This window comes from Alosa pseudoharengus, unplaced genomic scaffold, assembly GCF_046254945.1.
Source record: "Alosa pseudoharengus isolate Yale_2024_CS ecotype anadromous, Long Island Sound unplaced genomic scaffold, YU_APseudo_1.1 YU_APseudo_1.1_scf_3, whole genome shotgun sequence".
NCBI lineage: Eukaryota > Metazoa > Chordata > Actinopteri > Clupeiformes > Clupeidae > Alosa > Alosa pseudoharengus.
The window spans coordinates 44,412,801-44,432,207 of record NW_027468718.1 but is presented as its reverse complement, the minus strand read 5'-3'; the positions used below and the strand labels follow the sequence as shown (position 1 = coordinate 44,432,207).

Sequence of the window (19,407 nt, the reverse complement as noted above, 5' to 3'; positions counted from 1 at the left end):
CTGATTGTTTAATTGGTTGTTGTTTTAATGCATTTTCCATTAGCTTCTAAGAATCTGAAATAAGATAATGAAGTATGGAGAGTTTGTATTAACAAATCATAGATTGTATTATACAATATAAACAAACCAAAGATTGTTTTATACAATACATTTATAGCTGTACACCGATTGTAGCACACATATTTGCAACAATAACAATAAATTATACATATGCATATAAAAAGAATTTTATATAAAATAAAATTAATCTCATATGGCCTAGAAAGACTATACTAGAACATACAGCTCTGGAAAAAATTAACAGACCACTTCAATGTTTTCTGAAATCAGCATCTGGATGGGTGTGCAGTCATGCATGTAGAGGGAGTACAGGAGTGGGCTCAGCACACAACCCTTAAACAATTATTTTTTCGGAAATGTAATTTTGTTTTGTGAAATGTGTTTTTGTGTCCTGAAATATGTTTTGTGAAATATTTTGTTTTCCGAAATGTTGTGTTTTGCTAAAATTTAATGTTGTTTCGTTTTCTGAAATGTGTTTCATCCTTGTGTTTCCTGAAATGTCATTGAAATGTGTTTTGCAAAATGTTGCTGTGTTTTGACCTTCAGGGCCACCGCACATGATCTATTATCTTAATTTAGGCTTTCAGTGTAACACACATTTCAAGATGGGATCATGACAATCTAGAAGTAACCAGTATGAATAATATTTGACATGGTCTTAAAATATATTTTGCCAAATTAAATCATAAATCTGTGTTCATGTATGAACCTGTCCCTTATCATTTTTGAGATGATACCTTTAAGTGCCTCAGTTCTGGCCTACTTTCAATTCAATCAGATCTCTTTTCAGGACTTTCTGGTCATAGGCCTATGTATTCAAGAAAAACATGCTACAGCAAAAAGATGCTACAGTGTTGTCCACTTAAAGTGATTAGACAAAGTATAGGCAGGTGGTGCATCTACAAACAGATCAAGAAATATAGTGCAGTGTAGACAGTAGTATATATGTAATAAGAACAATGTATAAACAACATACAGATATGTGCAATGTAGTAACAGTAACATTATAATAAGAATAATATAGATATATGCAGTGTATTAACTTAATCTAAAATAAGAAAACAGAATACATGTGGATATTCAATATGAAAAATAAAGACAGATATGTACAGAATGTACAGCTATGTGCAGTGTGGTAACAGTACCATTACAGTGCAGAAACAGAGTAGTAAGAATAAGTGTATGTGCAGGATGAATAGTATGAAGAGCAGTAGAAAATGGCTTTATGTAAATGTAATTACAGTATGTACATCTATCTAGCAAGAAGCGTCTGTGTGTCTGTCCTAATGTCTGTGGCACGCATATCTCGCTGACCGTTTGTCAGACTGATTTCAAACTGGCAGGTGTCTTGCTACGGGCATGAGAAAGTGCAGTGCCAAATTTGACATTGTTTGAATAGGAAATGAAAAAGATATCGTTAAATATATCGGTAAAAGAAAACAACAACACACACACACACACACAGCACTGTACTGTAAGCTACCTGTCAGGATAGAAGCAGGGCTTTGGCAGAACTGGATCAGTGTAGGTTACACGGGTAAAAAGTTAAGCGAGTGCAAGATGTGTTAACATGTCTGACCTCAACAATAAAGACCCCCTCTATGCGGTTTGCTTGCATAAAATGACTCCGCGGATTTTGCAACAACACGGCAACACACACAGGTATGTAGTGGCTCTTCAAAATGACGTAAAAAATGATGTGCAATAAACGGACACTTTGAATAGCCCAGGCTACGTTGGACTGTCTTTAGACTTTGAATAAGCAAATGACAATTCCAACTGCAAGGTCCTAAATTGAAACGAGCGATAATGGTCCGGAATTAAAGAACTTCTCAGAATGCCACACATGCAAAGCATAACCAGCGACAAGCAACGAGTGGCAGACAGAGTGTGATGTCATTTATAGGCCACCAGAGACTGATTTGTAAAAAATTTCACAATGCAGTCATGCTTAAATTCTGCTCACTTAACATGTATTATATTATTATATTATCTGTATTCATTATTGAATGCTTACCTGGAATTATGTTTTTCCCTATCATCTTATTTTTAAAGCAGGCCTACCTGCATGCATGTGATTGGGGTACAGGAATAGCATGTTTGAACAGACACTGCACTAGCTTATAAATAAATAGATAAAACACTATGGATGGGATAGGGTAGTGCAAATATCGGGGGGGGGGGGGGTCCGCCTCCTTGTAGTCCCTGTCAAGGTTGCCATGGTCGTGGACACCTCAACAGGCACAGGAGGAGGCATCGGGCAGGGGCGGTGGTTGGGGTGAGAACAGTCTTTGATGATGCTGTGCGTCTTACGCAAGCATCGCTTGTCCTGGATGGCCTAGATGGAGGGGAGTGAGGAACCGGTGATGCGTTGGGCAGTTTTCACCACCCTCTGCAGTGCTTTTCAGTAATAGGCAGAGCAGTTGCCATACAAAACTGTGACACAGTTGGTGAGGATGCTCTCCATGGTGTAGCGGTAAAAGTTCACCAGGATCTGAGAAGACAGGTGAACTTTCTTTAGTCTCCTCAGAAAGAAGCAGTGTTGTAGTACTCGAGTCCGAGACAAATTTAGAGACTCACCCTGTGTGATTGGGATGTGGATTGCTCATTTATTATGAGTAGGCCTATAGGCTATGATATGGCTATGGTATGGTATTCTCTCCGATATAATAAATAGGCCTACAACACATTGGGTTTGGCAAGAAATTTGGCAATACTTTCACACAAGTGATGGCACCCCTGCATGGAGACAGAAGATTGTCCGTTTTGCTTTTAAGGATTTCATCTGCAATGGGAAAAAATGGAACGACATGTAGGCTATGCTTACTTTAGTGCTGGACTTGAACTCAACTTGATCAATAGATACTTGACTCGGACTCGACGTGGATCAATAGTGACTCGACTCGGACTTGACTCGGATGAGTAGTGGACTCGACTCGGACTTGAATTTTTCTTTTTAATGACTTGGACTTGACTCGGACTTGAACACTGGGGACTCGAACCTGGACTCGGACTCGAGGCATAGTGACTTGACTACAACACTGGAAAGAAGAGACGCTGGTGAGCCTTCTTGATCAGGCTAGAGGTGTTGATGGTCCAAAAGGTCCTTAGAGATGTAAACACCCAGAAACTTGAAGCTGGTGACACACTCCACTACAGTCCTGTTGATGAGAATGGGTGTGTGTGTGCTAGTCCACAATAAGCTCTTTGGTCTTCTTGGTGTTGAGAGCCAGGTTGTTGTCAGTGCACCATGGTGTTAGGTGCTGGACCTCCTCCCTGTAGGCCGTCTCATCATTGTTGCTGATGAGACCGATCATCGGAGTGTCGTCTGCAAACTTGACAATGGTGTTAGAGCCATGTACAGGTGTGCAGTCGTAGGTGAAGAGGGAGTAAGGAGAGGGCTCAGCACACATGAGGAGGTGTGATTATCTATCCTAACAGACTAAGGTCTGTTGGTTAGGAAGTCCAGAATCCAGTTACAGAGAGAGGTATTGATGTCCAGTTCATTGAGTTTGGTGACCAGTTTGGAGGGGATGATGGTGTTGAATGCTGAACTAAAGTCAATGAACAGCATTCTCACATAGGTGTTGCTATTGTCAAGGTGGGACAGGGCAGAGTGATGTGCTGTAGAGATGGCATCCTGTGCTCCTGTTTTGACGGTAGGCAAATTGGAAGGGGTCCAGTGAGGGTGGTAAGCAGGTCTTGAGATGGACCAGGACCAGCCTCTCGAAGCACTTCATGATGATGGGGGTGAGTGCAACTGGACGGAAGTCATTAAGGCTTTTGCAGTGGAGAGTTTTGGCACCGGAACGATGGAGGCTGCCTGGGCTAGTGACAGATTAAATATGTCAGTCCAAACCTCAGCCAGCTGCACAGCACAGACCCTGAGTACGCGTCCGGGGATCCCATCAGGACCAGCAGCCTTACATGCATTAGTCCTGCTCAGTGCCACACACACATCGGTGGTGCATGTGAGTGGCTGGTAATCTGCAGAGACCACAGCCTTGATGGCCACCTCCTTATTGTCCCTATCAAAGCGGCCATAGAAGTGGTTCAGTTGATCAGGTAAGGAGTTGTCGGTGACAGGGGGGTGGAATTAGTAGTTTTGTAATCTGTGATGGCCTGGATGCCTTGTCACATGCGTTGGGGGTCTGAGTTGTTCTTGAAGTGGTCCTCAATCCTTCGCTTATGGTTGTGCTTGGCCTTCTTGATGCCCCTTTTCAGGATAGCCCTGGATGAGCTATAGGCCTGAGAATCACTTGATCTGAATGCGCTGTCTCATGCCTTCAGCAGGAGTCTGACCTCACTGTCCATCCATGTCCGTGTGGGATTCATGGGTGGCCTGAGTTGCAAACACTCTCCAGTCAGTGTTTTCAAACTGCTGCTGAAGTGCTATGTCAGCTCCCTCTGGCCACAATTGACTTGACTGTCTTTACTGTTGGTTCCACACGTTTGATGAGTGCTGAATACTTGGGCAGTAGAAACAATGAGAGGTGATCAGAGTGTCCTAGGTGGGGAATGACACATTTTGATTTTAGGCAGTACAGTCTTTAAAGGAATACGCCACCCCTAGGTGAAATTGGGTCACTCCCCCGGATGAGAGAACGAGAGCAAACACGAACTGGTGGTGTGAGTGTGGAGTGTGGAAAAAAAACCGAGGACTGCAGGATGGATCATTGCTGAGAAGTCCTCTTCGGGAGCGTTGCCCACCATCGATGGCAGTATTTTATCCCACTCTGCACAGCATAAACACTCCATTTCAGTCGGCATGGGTTGGCACACACACTCCACACTCACACCACCAGTTCGTGTTTGCTCTCGTTCTCTCATCCGACTCGCATTGACTAGTCGCAACGTCCTCTCTTCCTAGATCCAAAGCTCGCAACTCCTCTTCAGTGAACTCCGGTTCGAAAAGGTAGGGTCTTGGATCTTGGTAGTCAAAGTCATGATCTTCGTCTATCGTGTAATCTTCCATATTCATCGCCATTAGAACTCTTAGAGAAAGCCCACCTGTCAGTGTCAGCCTAGTAGCAGAGAACGTGGTAGTCACGCTGGTGTAGGCCTATTGCCGGAAGTTGAGGGTTTACAGATGCTGCGTGATGTCTTTGCACCTGGCAGCGGTGCTTTGCCAGTGCTATGCCTGAAAATAGTTCCAAATCTAAATTGGTCTAGTAAATCCCTTCGTGTTAATTTGCATTGATATGTACTCGATGTGAATGTACAGGTTACGAGAAATAATTATAAAAAATATTGAGTTATTTGATTCACTTTTGCAATGACATGCTATCTGATATCGCCGGATTACAGCGACTACGCTAAAGTAAAGCTAACCGGGCCTTTTCTAGATTAGGACAATGGCTGGGTCGCTTTGGCTCACTCATCCAACTCTAGGGACTGCGGGGAGTGACCCAATTTCACCTAGGGGTGGCGTATTCCTTTAAATTTGAGTGGTTGAAGTCACCCGCAACAATGTAGGCTGCCTCGGGATGCAGAGTTTGTTGTTTACTGATAGCTGAATGCAGTTCTTTCATGGCAATTAGGGATGTAACGGTATGAAAATTTTACCTCACGGTTATAGTGACCAAAATTATAATGGTTTTCGGTATTATCACGGTATTTTTTTAAAGTGTGTTCAATATGTTCAGAAAGCACTGATGGGCCTACAAAAGCTGAAATAGTTTCAAAGTGTCCCGGTCATGTTCCTTGGTCATGTTTAGGCCTAATTGGCTATGTGCTATAGCTTAACTTACCCTACCATTACTTGAAGTTTGCTATTTCTGTTATTTGGATCCAATGAGTAAGACCAAAGTAAGTGTTTGAAATAAAACTTTAGGCTACTGTATTCTCCTGATAATGTGAGTGGAATGGATTTAATGTGGACGCAAACATAAAAAGACGCAGAGTGGCTACATCATACAGTGCACATTTTGCGGTGAAAATGTTATGCCTTTTAAAATCAGGTGTAGCTTAATCCGAATCGCAGTTAAAAGCATCAATTAGACAACAGAATCAGTAGGGTACCAGTTTTGTTTCATTGTACCAGGCCTACTGTATGTCAAAAGCAGGCTCGGATGAAGCTGGGAAGGATTAAACACACGCAGCTTCCACACCGCGGTAATCAACCGTGATAATTATGATATTTGAAATGAAAACGGTAATTGTTATCGTCAACATTTGTATCGCGGTTTACCATTATACCGGTAATCGTTACACCCCTAATGGCAATCAGCATTAGCATCCGGAGGTAAGCTGCTGTTACTACAGTTGCTGTAAACTCTCTGGGCAGAATAGAAAGGTCTACACTTAACCATGAGATACTCTAGCTTAGCTGGGGGAAATTACGTGGACTTTGGAAAGGGTTATTGTGGAAGGGTTATTAGAGACAAAAGTGTGTATTTCTGTTGACGTCTGAATCTGAATTCAGTACACTAATCCTGTCATGAAATATATGATTAATATGGTTTTGATTGGTTGTGTGGTCATGAAAACATTCTTTCATCTCTCAAGAACATCAATGAATCCGAAGGAGAATATGTGTTAGTCTTAAATGGAATGATGCATTACAACTAAAAATAAACAATTCAAAGGTTTTATTATACAATACATTTACAGTTGTGATTGTAGCACACATATTTGTAACAAGAAGTAATCATGATACATATAACATTGTTGTATGTATACATTACAATCATTTGATAAACAAAAACAAACAAACAATAAACAAAATCTATCTCTTAGAGCCTTCTTGAGACAATACAAGAATATCTAACCCAATAACTGGTAGTTAATCACCTGCCACAATATACAACCTCGGCTTTTATAATATATCTGGGTAAATTATATAAAATAGCCATATACTGTATGTGTTTTTAAAGTCAGTAAAATGACAAAAATATCTGTTGGCTGATTCATTTCTACAGTATTTGTATGTAGTAGGTACAAACATGACACTTTTGACTATGTTTGCAAATAAAATACTCAAACACAGGTCACATTTTTTCCATGGCTGAGGCAACAAGTCTCTAGAGAAGAAAAATTACAGTCATGATAAAGTTTTTTTTCCTGCATGAGACTGGGTCAGGACTAGAGGGGTTAAATTGTGTAATTGTTGATATTGTGTTAACGCTAACAGCAGTGTTCAGTAACCGCAAGGACCTAAAACAGTCAGTCAACATATGTCTATACTACAATAAAAGTATTGATATACACTGTAAACACTGTCAAGGACAGTGGACAAAGGACAGTGGCTTTATAGCTGCACTATAGATGCCCCCATTTTCAGTGTATGTGTGCGGGTTACAAAACAAATGCAGTGGGAACGTCACATTTTCAGTGTATGTGTGCGGGTTACAAAACAAATGCAGTGGGAACGTCACATTTTCAGTGTATGCGTGCGGGTTGCAAAACAAATGCAGTGGGAACGTCACATTTCGATAGCATCCCTCCATTAAAAAATGCCTGTACTGTTGCAGCATCTCCAAATGAGAAGGATCTGCCGCATAAGTTGACACAAAGTTCAAACCAGGTGAGGGTAAAATAAAAACCATCCTTATTTCCAGTCAACTTAAATAAAGACACCAAGACTACTAGTGTATAAACTACCACTGTTTAACAACTGAGAAGATAAAATAGCAAGACTGGCACATTGTTAAAGTCTGAACTAGTAAACACAGAGGCCTTGTCAGGCTGTATAAATGTCTCTCAGCACATAATGAATTGAAAAACACAGTGACAGCGAAGTGCACTTCCTAAGAAATTCCTAAGATGTGGGAGATGTTATTGCCTTTCTCTGTCTCCACATCCCACCAACATTGCTATTCACGCAAGACTGGCTCAGCTGAACTGGTTAACATCTTTCTGTTCCCAATCAGACCACTATGAATCGATTTCATGCTGGTGATGCACGCCTCAGTCTATACTTCTGTTTGCAGTTTTTGTGCGCCTGAAGACTTTGAAATGTTGGACCTTTAAAATGTGTTGCTTGTATGGCTAATCTTGTCATCAACAGCCAATGCTCTCTCTCTCATTCAAAACCTGTATAACTTTACCCTCTCTCTTCTCTCTCTCCTCTTTCTCTCTTTACCCTCTCTCTTCTCTCTCTTCTCTCTCTCCTCTTTCTCTCATTACTCTGTGCATTCTGCCACCTCGTTGCCATCCACTAAGAGCGTGTGGATGATGCCGTCTCTTCTTTTACCACTGCTGACAGCCTTGATGCAACAGTCATGGTCACTCAGGGTAAAATGTGTTTCTGTGCCATCGTCCACAAACTCGCCCTGTGTAAGTGAAGGAGAGGGTCGGAAGACAGAGAGAGGTAATTTAAAAGAATGCATGTTTCAACAATACCTGCGTTCCTATCTGCACCATTTCACTGAGAAAATAAGTTGTATTCAACGGTGTAGATACTGCACACAGTCTGCTGATTAGACTGCTGTACTACAGTACAGTATTAACACCGTCTCAAAGTAGAAGACATTGTTTGCTTTCAACCTGCCAAATGGTGCACAATGGTGGTCATTATTTCAGTTTTAGGCCTACTTATACTTGGTGCACAATTTGTCTTTCATTTGTTTGTAGGACTTTCACTAAAGGCCAAAAGAGCTTAATTAACATACAGTACATCCCAACTATCTATTTCAGAATTAGCATTCTACACATTCAACACTTGTCACCATGCCTTAGTTATGCTGCTATAGCATAGTGCTGTCATGGACTTTTCATGTGTCACGCCGTACAACCCCCCCCCTCTCCTCTCCCCCCTTCTCTCTCTCTCTCTCTCAACTCTCCCTCTCTTGCCTATTCCCACCATGGTATACTGTAACAATATATAGTACTACTGATTACTTATTGACATTAACCATTTTGATTTTCAGTAATACTAACCCACTCTACATCTCTCTTTCTTCCCCCTTACTGTACCTCACTTGTGAGGTATATCATCACCAGTCATCAACCATCCGTGTGTTGGCCCTCCTCTCACCCATCTCACCTGAAGTCCCATCCTCGACTGCCCTATTACTGCCCCCTATCTGGACTCCTGGCCCGTACAGCCTAGCGACCCACCACCAGCCTATGACAACTCTGCCCGGATTACTGGCCCATCCGCCAACCCACCACATGCCCCTCGAAAACTCCCTTCCCCTGGACAATCCCAACGCTGGACTATTGAACTTTCTGTCACTAAATCAGGAATAACGAATAACCATAACGGATACGTAATCATCCCACCTCTTGTAACTTTCAGCTCAAGTGCTTAACACCATGTCTTATTCTCTACACCCGACTATCATATGCATTTGTCATGTATACAGACCTTACTGTCATGTACTGACCCTAGGCAGATGGGTCAGGCCCTTGAGTCGTGGATCTGCTCGAGGTTTCTTCCTATATATATCTCCAATTCTAGGGAGTTTTTCCTCGCCCCTGTTACCCATGGGCCTCTCTCTTGCTTTCCTTTTCTTCCTTTCTTTCCTTCTTTCTCTGATTGCCTACATTCTGTAAAGCGCCATGATACATGTGTTATGTTTTGGCGCTCTATAAGCACAATAAATTGAAATTGAATTGAAATTGTGTACAAGTGTTTTTTGCAATACATTTAAAATATCTTCAATGAAGTAGTAGTCCAATGTATAAAGTATATGGAGGTAGCTTTCACTTGGCTTCTGCTGTTCTGTAATTGTGGGCTGATAGATACTCACAGCTGTTTCCATCTTGTGTCCATTACACCAAATGTCCATGGTATCTTTCTCTGTAAAGTGTTAAGAAAATTCCAACAGTTAAAAACCAAGTGAAGTAACACTGCAACATTAGTCAACTCATGTGGACCAGGACTGTAAATCACTACTTCAAAATGTCGCCCATCCCATATCTTGGGATCCCATTATACTTAGCAAACATCTATAAGAAAAGAACAGTGTCAGCCTGAGGGTCTGCTCTGCCATGCCTGGTACAGAGACTACGCAAGCGGCGGATGTGAGGTGAGGGGAGGCTCAGCGTCCCTATCCATCCTTTAAGCATGGTGTTACTGGAAATAATGTCAGCTGATGAGCATGAGGAAATTAGGTAAATGTGGATAGGAGCAGGCTTCACTCAATGTGTATACTTTTAAACTTTAAGAGAGCTGGCCTGGAATGAGGAAAGTGAGGATAGGAGCAGGCTTCACTCAATGTGTATACTTTTGAACTTTAAGAGAGCTGGCCTGGATAGTTAGAATACGTAAAGTAGGAGAGAGGCCCTACACTTTTATTTGCACAGACGCGTTTCGGCGCGTGACTTCTTCAGTGTGCAACCTTCAGGAGGAAATGAGGGACATGTGTTGATGGCTGACAAATGCTATAGTTTATGGATTGTTTTTTATAAGTGTAATTAGACAAGCAACAACAACCAGAAGCTGCAATAGACCTACACAACTTCAATAAAGGGCCCCATGTTAAATTGTATAAACCAGCTGACCACTGCGAAGTGAAACATCACATCAGTTTACAATCATAAGGCATGTGTGCAATAATAAGGCATGTGTGCAATAATAAGGCATGTGTGCAATAATAAGGCATGTGTGCAATCAATCACAGAGTCCAAAGGTGGGGAAAGTCCCATGTTGGCTACAGGGAAAAGTCCTTCTGTACCAGATAGAACAATATGACTAGGGCACACAGAAAAGAAACAATTACAATAATAAACCACTCCATACACTATCTTGTGACTAAAATGTATAATGCTCCCTTGTTAAAATTAGTGAACAAAATAATCCTGAAATTGTCAAGGCATAGCCTACATAGTCAATATTGTTATCACACAATTATTATTATCAAAATACGGGAAATGAAAGCTGAACTGCACAGTACATCTGCTACCTGCCAATATGCGATTTCAACATATTTTCTAAAGGGTCTTTCTTTAATGCCCGTTTAACAAAGGCATGCTTGCAATCAGTCAGAGTACAAGGGTGTGGAACATCCATCCCATGGCGGCTTGAAGAAAAACAAACATTTCCCTCAGTACCAGTTGCAGCCACTGGGGCACTCAGTTGAAAGCAATTTTGTAAACAAACCACTCCCCCGCCATCCTGCCTAGCAACCAACATACATGATGATCCTCTCTTGCTTACATTTGTGAAATAAACTCATTCAAAACTCAAAATATGAATAAATCACTTTAACAAAAGCATACACGTGTGACAACATTGAAATTGTTTTTTGAACATTGTTTTAAAAGTTGTATCAGTGATATCGGGATACGTCACTTCTGTTGATGTTCAAACAAAACAGAGAGCTAGCTCGCTACTCCCTCCCCCTCCCTCCCGTGCAATTAAAACTCTCCTAAACGCGCATCTCGTCGGTTATTGGTTGAAACACCTTTATTTTGCCTTTGAGTGGGTTGCCAACCCTTGTTGGTAGCAATTGTTTTTGTGATCTCGGAGCCTAGGCTGCCTACAGAGACGCGTTTTTTTGACGGCCTGCTTATGGGGCAGACAGCTAGCGGATCCTTAGGAAAAATTAGATGAATGTGATCATTTATGTTTGGCCCTTTTTTGGGCCTGAAATCGCTGATACAACCTTTAAGTTAATATGAATATAGAATATGAATGTGAGAATGCGTGTCTACTTTGTGTTTAGGTATTCATGTGTGTTATGGCTGCATCAAGGCTCCATTGAGCATCATTTAACTTCTAGACATCAGCCAATTGCCTTCCTCCACACCAGCATTTTACAGCTAGATGTGACATCTTACTCTGGCTCCACGAAGCTTGGTTTTATTTTCTGAGGTCTTACAGAGCTGGCAATCTGATGGTAGGTCAGGTAGTCAAGGTGGTTGACAGGTGCTGACTGTATGCAGATGGTGTGCTGTAATCAGATTAAGAGATCACAAGCCTTGCAACTTGCTGACAGGCTCACTGCTTAAGCATGACACCACATGCTGCCAATGAACCCACTGTCACCCAGTGCAGAGCCTAGCTCAGTTTCAACTCCATTTATGCCACAATCACATGCCATTCTTTGTATTTGAACTGCCCGGTGTTCCCTCTTTTGTGCAGTTTATGGAAAATTAAAATGTGAAGCCTTACCCAGGACAACCCTGCAGTCTGTGCCATCTAGGTTGAGCAGCCAAGTACTGGTCACCTTTGAGCGATTCTCCATATACTTCTTCAAGCTCTTTCCATTGATCTCTAGCGTGTACTCGTAGGCAAAGCCGCTCACCGCATCAATGTTTATGGTGGCCTTGGTGTCTGAGCTCCCCACATAAAACGTCTCCTTCCCAACCAGTTTGAACATCCAGTCCCTTCGTAGAACTTCCTGTACAGAGAGGAGGAAGATATAAAGACTTCACTACTCACATATTGATTTGTTTGTGCTCAATACAGCCTAATGGTAAGATAGTAAGTTGATTTATTCACAAAGCACACAGTCTACATAATTTGTAGTCATGCCTACAGCCAGCACACATGGACTTGACTCTAGTCACACTTTGATGACATTGGTGAAAGCAGGTGTCCTTTGAGGTTGGTAAATATGTACCCTTACCTTGCCATCTATGCAGATGACCCGTTTCCCGGTGGTTGTGCCATGTTCAAACTCGATCCTATGGACTCCATCGCTCAGAGCAACCTCCCACACGCCCACCAGGTCGCTCGACATCCTGACCTGATATAAAACCGCACCAGTAGTTCAACTTCTGAGCCCAAGTACCTACAGAACACGGTCAAATATGTATAAAGCTAGCTAATATTACCTAAATGAATGTATGGAACGTTTGCCTATGTTGGTTCCTTGGCACATGTTATCAGCTAACGATAGTTCACTAAGTCTGATGTTATAACGTCAATTTACCTAACGTTAATGTTCTGATTCCAGTTAATTTGCAGCCAACAGCAACAAGCTGATTACCGCGAACGTTACGTTACAAACACTTTTTTTCATGGGATTGCTGCTGCTGGGGTTAACGTTACGAAACATTAACCTGGTCAACTTTATCAACCTAGCAAGCACAAGTAGCTTCTAACGTTAGCATCAAAACAGAGATGATTTAGGAAAGGAGGAGGAGGAGGTGAGCGCCTGTGAGATCTGAGATAAGATAGATTTCCAGTCACCTAAAAGGCACATTAAAGTTAACCAAATTAGAACTAGCACTATCGTTAACCTGGGATAAACTAACGTTAGCTAACATCTGTGCACGCTAGCGAAAATTATGCTAACGTAGCTATGGAATCATGACCTATCTTTTACTGTCTATGATCATGACACACTGCAAGCATGTTAGATAGCTTACCTGGACTCGAACAGAAAGGAAGATTGATATCCTATCTGGTTAAGCTATGCGCGCTTTCGCTAAGTTAGGGTGAGAGAGACTGGTTGATGGTAGCTAGAAACAACTGATTGGTCACTATGGAAACGAAAGGTGCTTCTTCTCCGGTGTGTTTTCCACTCAAGATACCATACTGCCACCTAACGGGTTGGGAGGATAGTGAAAAGCTCCGCTCTAGAATCTTTGGTGAAAAGGCCTCCAGCCCCACCGGTGTGGTGTAACCAGAGGACAGGGCACTAGTTTAATTAGATATATTTGAAATACGTAGGCCTATTTTTATTTTTTTTGGTTTTTGCAGGATTGGAAAAAATCAAATGTAGTTTGAGATTGGGATTGCATTTAGAATACTTAAATATCTTTTTCTCAAATAACCCAAAATGTTATCATTCAGTAGGCTATAACAATGACAAAATAAAATCGATTGTGCGTATAGGCTAATACTTGAAGTAGACACGTAAGTGTGAATATGCCTACTTGAAGCTGACCTACAGTATTTGTATGTGAGCTTCAAATAAACACATTTATCTGTTTACAACGTAGCCTAGCAGAATTACTTGGCTATGGAACCAAAATCCTGTTTGCGTTGCAGAGAGCATGCACGAACTTGTATGCTTTATGGTGCAGCCAATTCAGTTACTCAAGACTTCAAGGCCATCATATACAACGTTTTTAAACAAAGAAAATACGAACATAGCGGTGAAGTGATTCGTTTTTTCATGGTTTATTTTTCCAAAGCATCCTTTCCCCTGTTCAGTGGCTTTTGTGGGTTACGCACCTGCTAGGCTACAGTCAGTGTTGTATAAGTACTAGAAAGCAATACTTGAGTAAAAGTACAAGTATCGTACTAGAAAAAGACTTTGGTAGAAGTGAAAGTTGCCTTTTAGAATATTACTTAAGTAAAAGTCTTAAAGTATCTGATATATACTGTACTTAAGTATCAAAAGTAATTTTCTGATATTTAATGTACTTAAGTATTTGAAGTAAAAGTAAAAAGTAAAAAGCAAGCGGTTTTATTTTGAACTTTTATTGTAAACTTTATTTTGGCTTACTTATAGTAAAGCATAAAGCATATTCAGGGTTCCCATATCTTCTTAATCTCACTCATCAAATCAAATCACATTCTTTTCTAGGACTTTTTAGGCACAATTCTCTGAAATGAAAAATAAATAACTTATTTCTTTCACACAAAAAAAATGACCTGCTTGTATAGGGAGAACATTTTGGTCATGTGGCATGAGCATTTCTAGGGCTTACTCCCCAGGTCACCGTCACGCACACACACACACACACACACACACACACACATGCCACCTATGTCCAGCAGCTACTAATATGCATTAGTTGAAACTGAAAAGTTCATCTTCAAAAGAAGCTGGTTTTCAAAGTTGCCAGAATTCAGGCCCAAGACCGACCATAGTGGTGGAAATTGGATAAATGAAGCAACATTTCAGCTCTTACTATCCTGTAGTTTTTATTAGTACCATAATTCAACAAATGTGTAAAGGTTATATAACTAGATGTACCGCAGAGCGGTACAAAATATGACCGCCGCCCAGTCCAGCACATTTTTTCCACAAAAAGAAATCACGCTGAAAGGCCTATATGATTCTAACTGTCTCACTAAATTGCATTATCCACACTCAATTCTCACTGGTATCTGCTAGACAACAAGTACCAAAACATGATTAGTTCATAGATTTCACATGTAAAATTAATTTTATACAACCCCACCTCCATCTTGCCTGTTTATAATTCTGAGAAATTCTTGATTGTTTGTGTTATGTTTATGTTATGTGTGTGTGTGTGTGTGTGTGTGTGTGTGTGTGTGAGTGTGTGTGTGTGTGTGTGTGTGGGTGTGTGTGTGGGTGTGCGTGCGTGCTTGTGTTTGTGCCTGCGTATGTGCCTGTGCATGCAAGCGTACATATGTCTACTGTGTGAGTATGTGTCATACGTATGATTACTGTGAATGTATGTGTGTGTGTGAGTGTATCTGTTTGTGCACATGTGTGCACATGAAATGGGTTAACATGACCCCTGGAGGCAAATATACGGAAAAAAATGGTCATCCTAGGCCCTACAGTTCTCAAGATATTCACAGAGAACTGTGTCTGCCCTACCCTCCTTTGGGGGGTCCAGTCCAGCGGGGGGGCTACAGATCAAAACGAAAAATGACGTTTCCATGCTATCCATGTGGGGGTACATGCCCACCAAGTTTCGTGTACCCCGGTCTTTCAGTGTCCCGGGAATCCTTGTTGGTGTACGTCACTAAATGTACACATAAATTATTTTATTGTAAGGCCCCCCATGAACGAAAGTACACAAAACTTGGCATGCATTCGGAGGGTGTCATAATGATCCTACACTTTTAATTTCGTGCAGTTTTAACCTTGTCAGCCAGAGATATTGTGATGAAAACACCTATTTTTTTTTTTTTAATTTTTAACTAGGTGGCGCTATACATGAAATAAGTGGTAATGGGATGGGTTGACATGCCCCCTTAAGACCAACATACATAAAAAAGATGGACCTCCTAGGCCCTACGGTTCTCGAGATATTCACAGAAAACTGTCTCCGGCCACCTACAGGCCAGTTGGTGTATAGTAACATAAATTAATTTATTGTGTGGCCCCCCATGAACGGAATTCCACAAAATTTGGCGTGCATACAGAGGGTGTCATAATGATCCTACACTTCCAATTTTGTACAGTTTTGACTTTGTTAGGTCACAGATACCTTCGATTACAACACCTCATTTTTACTTTTTTGTGTTTAACTAGGTGGCGCTATACATGAAATGAGTGGTTATGGAATGGGTTGACATGGCCCCTTGAGATCAACATACAAAAAAAATGGTCCTCCTAAACCCCACGGTTTTCGAGATATTCACAGAAAACTGTGTCTGCCCTACCCTCCTTTCGGGGGGTCCAGTCAAGCGGGGGGGTTACAGATCAAAACGAAAAACGATGGTTCCATGCTATCCATGTGGGGTTACATGCCCACCAAGTTTCGTGTACCCCGGTCTTTCAGTGTCCCGGGACTCATTGACGGAAATTTGGACTTGCGAAAAAGAAAGAAAAAAAAAATAAAAAGAAAAAATCTGACTAAATCTACGCCGCTTCGCTGCGCGGCGGTCATAATAAATAGCTTTCTCACATACTTCCCCTTTCCTGCCTCCAGGTGGTTTAGGGTGGTGTGCAGGAGGTTGGAGATGGCATCATCTCTGGACCTGTTGGTTCTATAGGCAAACTGGAGGGGGTCGAAGGAGCTTGGTAAAGATGAGCAAATGAAATTCTTCACAAGCTTTTCAAAGCACTTCATCAGTGTTGATGTCAGGGCCACTGGACGGTAGTCATTTAGGCATGATGGGCTTTTGTTTTTTGGCATAGGTACAATAGTAGACTTCTTAAAGCATGTTGGAACGATAGCTTGTGCCAATGACGTGTTGAAAATGTGTGTAAACACAGGGGCTAGCTGGTTAGCGCAGGATTTCAGTACCCTCCCAGAAATGCCACCTGGTCTTGCAGCCTTCCTGCACTTTGCCTTCTTAAACACGTTTCTCACGTCATACTCGGAAACAGTGAATGGAGTTTCCTCACTATCGTTCTCATCCGCTTCTATAGTAAGGGTGCATGAGTCTTCAAATCGTGCATAAAAAACATTTAACTCGTTGGCAAGGGAGTTACTCACTCTCATCACTGAAGGAGACTTGCTTTCAAAGCCCGTGATGGTTCTCATCACTGAAGGAGACTTGCTTCCCATACACGAGCTGGATCGCCCTCACTGGTCGGCTTCCCCTCTGTCCCTCATGCCTTTTGTGTGCTCCTGCAAACTAGTCACTATGGAATACCTTTACATCCACACATGACAACAGTAAACAAGTAAATAAATAAACAAAACAATAAACAAATAAATCAGTGTTTCCCTCTTCCCCTAGCGACGACAACCAATCAGACACTCTTCTCAGTATTACCAGAGCAACGTCACTGCCGGTGTCTGTCTTCATGTAGGAAGACATCTATGACATACACACTGTCAGTGAGGGCCAGGACACTGACCTGAGCCTAATTCCATGTTCTTGTTTTGATAGGCCTACTTGTTCTTGTTTTGGATTGTAGGGCTACTTGTTCATGTTTTGATTGTAGGCCTACTTGTTTGATCGCTGCCCTGTAGTTATCAGTGGTCTGTTCTTCCACAGATTAGTTAGAGTCAGCCTGAAATTGAGTTAAAAAAATGATGCAGTATCTGCAAAAGTGCTCAGATGGGCTGACATTTCCAGTGAATACACCAATCACTCTTTTTGGGGCAGCCGTGGCCTACTGGTTAGCAAAAAAGCTAATTATTGATTGGGTGTTGGTGGAGAATTTGGGCCCCATGGCATAAAATACTTTTGGGCATCCCAAATGCTACGGGGGTCAGGGGCATCCCCTGTGAGGAAATATTGAAGAATAACCCCTTAAACTCACCTGAACCAGAGACGTTACCTGTTAAACTCACCTGAACCAGAGACGTCACCTGTTAAACTCACCTGAACCAGCTCACTCACTGGTAGGACCGGTAGTGTGATTAATGACGTGTGTCACGGTCCCGTGGGGTTCCCGTGTCGCTGCTCCCTCATGGGGGTGCAGAGTTCCACCAGTGCACCAGGTGTCACTCTATTGTTTAAGTTTCAGGCTGAGGTTGGAGAGGAAGCAGAGCTAGCTGCTGATTGGCTTACACCAAGGGCCCGGTGTAGGCTAACCCTTTTTAAATCTATGGAGCTGCCAGTGTTTTCTCTCTCTCGACCCTGATGCTGGTCCTCCGTTTGGTGCCTGCCTGATCGCAGGCCAGATGCTGGCTTGGGCTGTTGATTATGGTTGCGTTATTCTTTAGTTTCCTTAGTTTGTAGATCTGCAACGTTTTGTATATATTCTATTATTGTAAATAAATTATGCATTGTTATACCGCAAACCCCTTGTGTGTCCTCCCATCTTTGTCCAGTTATGAGCCAGACTGTGACACGTGTTACACCCAACTCTGCTCAGCTACGAGTGGAGAAAGAGGCTCCCCTGAGTGTGAATTCACTCCAAGTTGGACTGCATGACCATGGCTCAACTCTGTAGCCCATAAACTGCATGACAGTAGGCTATTTATATTTATCTGTACAATAACCACATGCATTTGTTCAACTTTATGGATGGGGGGCAGGGGGTCGTTATCTGGTCCCTGCACTTTGAAACTTGTTCCGCGCGCCTGGTGTGTGTGTGTGTGTGTGTGAGAGAGAGAGAGAGAGTATGAGTGTGTGTGTGTGACTGAGTGCCTTTGGTCTAGGTAGGGAGGGACTTGTGGGGGAAAATAAACTTAGTACCCATCTGAAAACACACACACACACAGGTTTCATGCATAGCGGACGTACACACTAGCTTTGAGATCTCTGAGAACATCTATTGCTGAGAACATCTATTGCACAGTCCTGATTTCTGCACCTCCTCTACATCCTCTTTCTCTGAACTAGCTGCACACACACACACACACACACACACACTTTAGGAATTGCATTGGATAGTCTAGCCATGCTGCCCTGCTTCTCTTGGACACTAGTGATGTGGACCGTACAAATGCTGTCCATACACACCGGTATGTTCTGTGACCCTGTGTGTGTGTGTGTGTGTGGATGGAATCCACTATCTTGAAATATCCTGATTTCTTCTTATTATAACCTTTTCTTTTTACCTTTTCAAGAATGAATGCGACTCTAACCGCTTAACGTACAGACATGTTGAAAATTACCCTTGTGTAGGTCTGGAGTGGGGCAAGAGAGTTATTATTTCAGATTATTTCAGAAAGTTTATACTTTTTGAGAAATAGGGGATTAAAAATGTTAAAAAGCTAATTTTTCCCCCATAGACTTGAATGGATGTCATAATGGCCTAAAGCCAGCTGCGCTCGTTAAGCTCCCAGAGCAGTTCCCGGGCTAATCAGAACACTGGCACAGGTGTCACCTGTGAATCCAACTGTCTCAGCTTCTAATGCATACAATCTGGTGCTCCCTAAAACTACACATCCCGTAAT

At 42.0% G+C, this 19,407-nt stretch overlaps 1 protein-coding gene across 2 annotated transcripts; it reads right to left on the bottom strand.

Annotated features, from left to right (window-relative positions):
* Positions 1–6,691: 6,691 nt before the first annotated feature.
* Positions 6,692–13,436, bottom strand: faima (Fas apoptotic inhibitory molecule a). Of its 2 annotated transcripts, none has more exons than XM_076262722.1 (5): positions 13,324–13,436; positions 12,579–12,743; positions 12,122–12,350; positions 9,756–9,805; positions 6,692–8,333 (listed from the first exon to the last, which is right to left on the bottom strand). In XM_076262722.1, the coding sequence occupies exons 2-5, from the start codon at positions 12,690–12,692 to the stop codon at positions 8,184–8,186; spliced, it is 543 nt and encodes a 180-aa protein (XP_076118837.1). In that variant the 5' UTR covers positions 12,693–12,743; positions 13,324–13,436; the 3' UTR covers positions 6,692–8,183. The 2 variants fall into 2 exon arrangements, with proteins under 2 accessions (XP_076118837.1, XP_076118836.1); XM_076262721.1 differs by having other exon boundaries at positions 12,579–12,698.
* Between the last annotated feature and the right edge of the window lie 5,971 nt (positions 13,437–19,407).

Bases quoted from the DNA above. Each gene is read 5' to 3' on its own strand.
- faima (XM_076262722.1), bottom strand. From the start codon at position 12,692: ATGTCGAGCGACCTGGTGGGCGTGTGGGAGGTTGCTCTGAGCGATGGA. The intron at 12,351-12,578 runs GTAAGGGTACAT...CTCTCTGTACAG, and splicing joins TCATCTGCATAGATGGCAAG to GAAGTTCTACGAAGGGACTG. The intron at 8,334-9,755 runs GTGAGTATCTAT...TCACTTACACAG, and splicing joins GACACAAGATGGAAACAGCT to GGCGAGTTTGTGGACGATGG.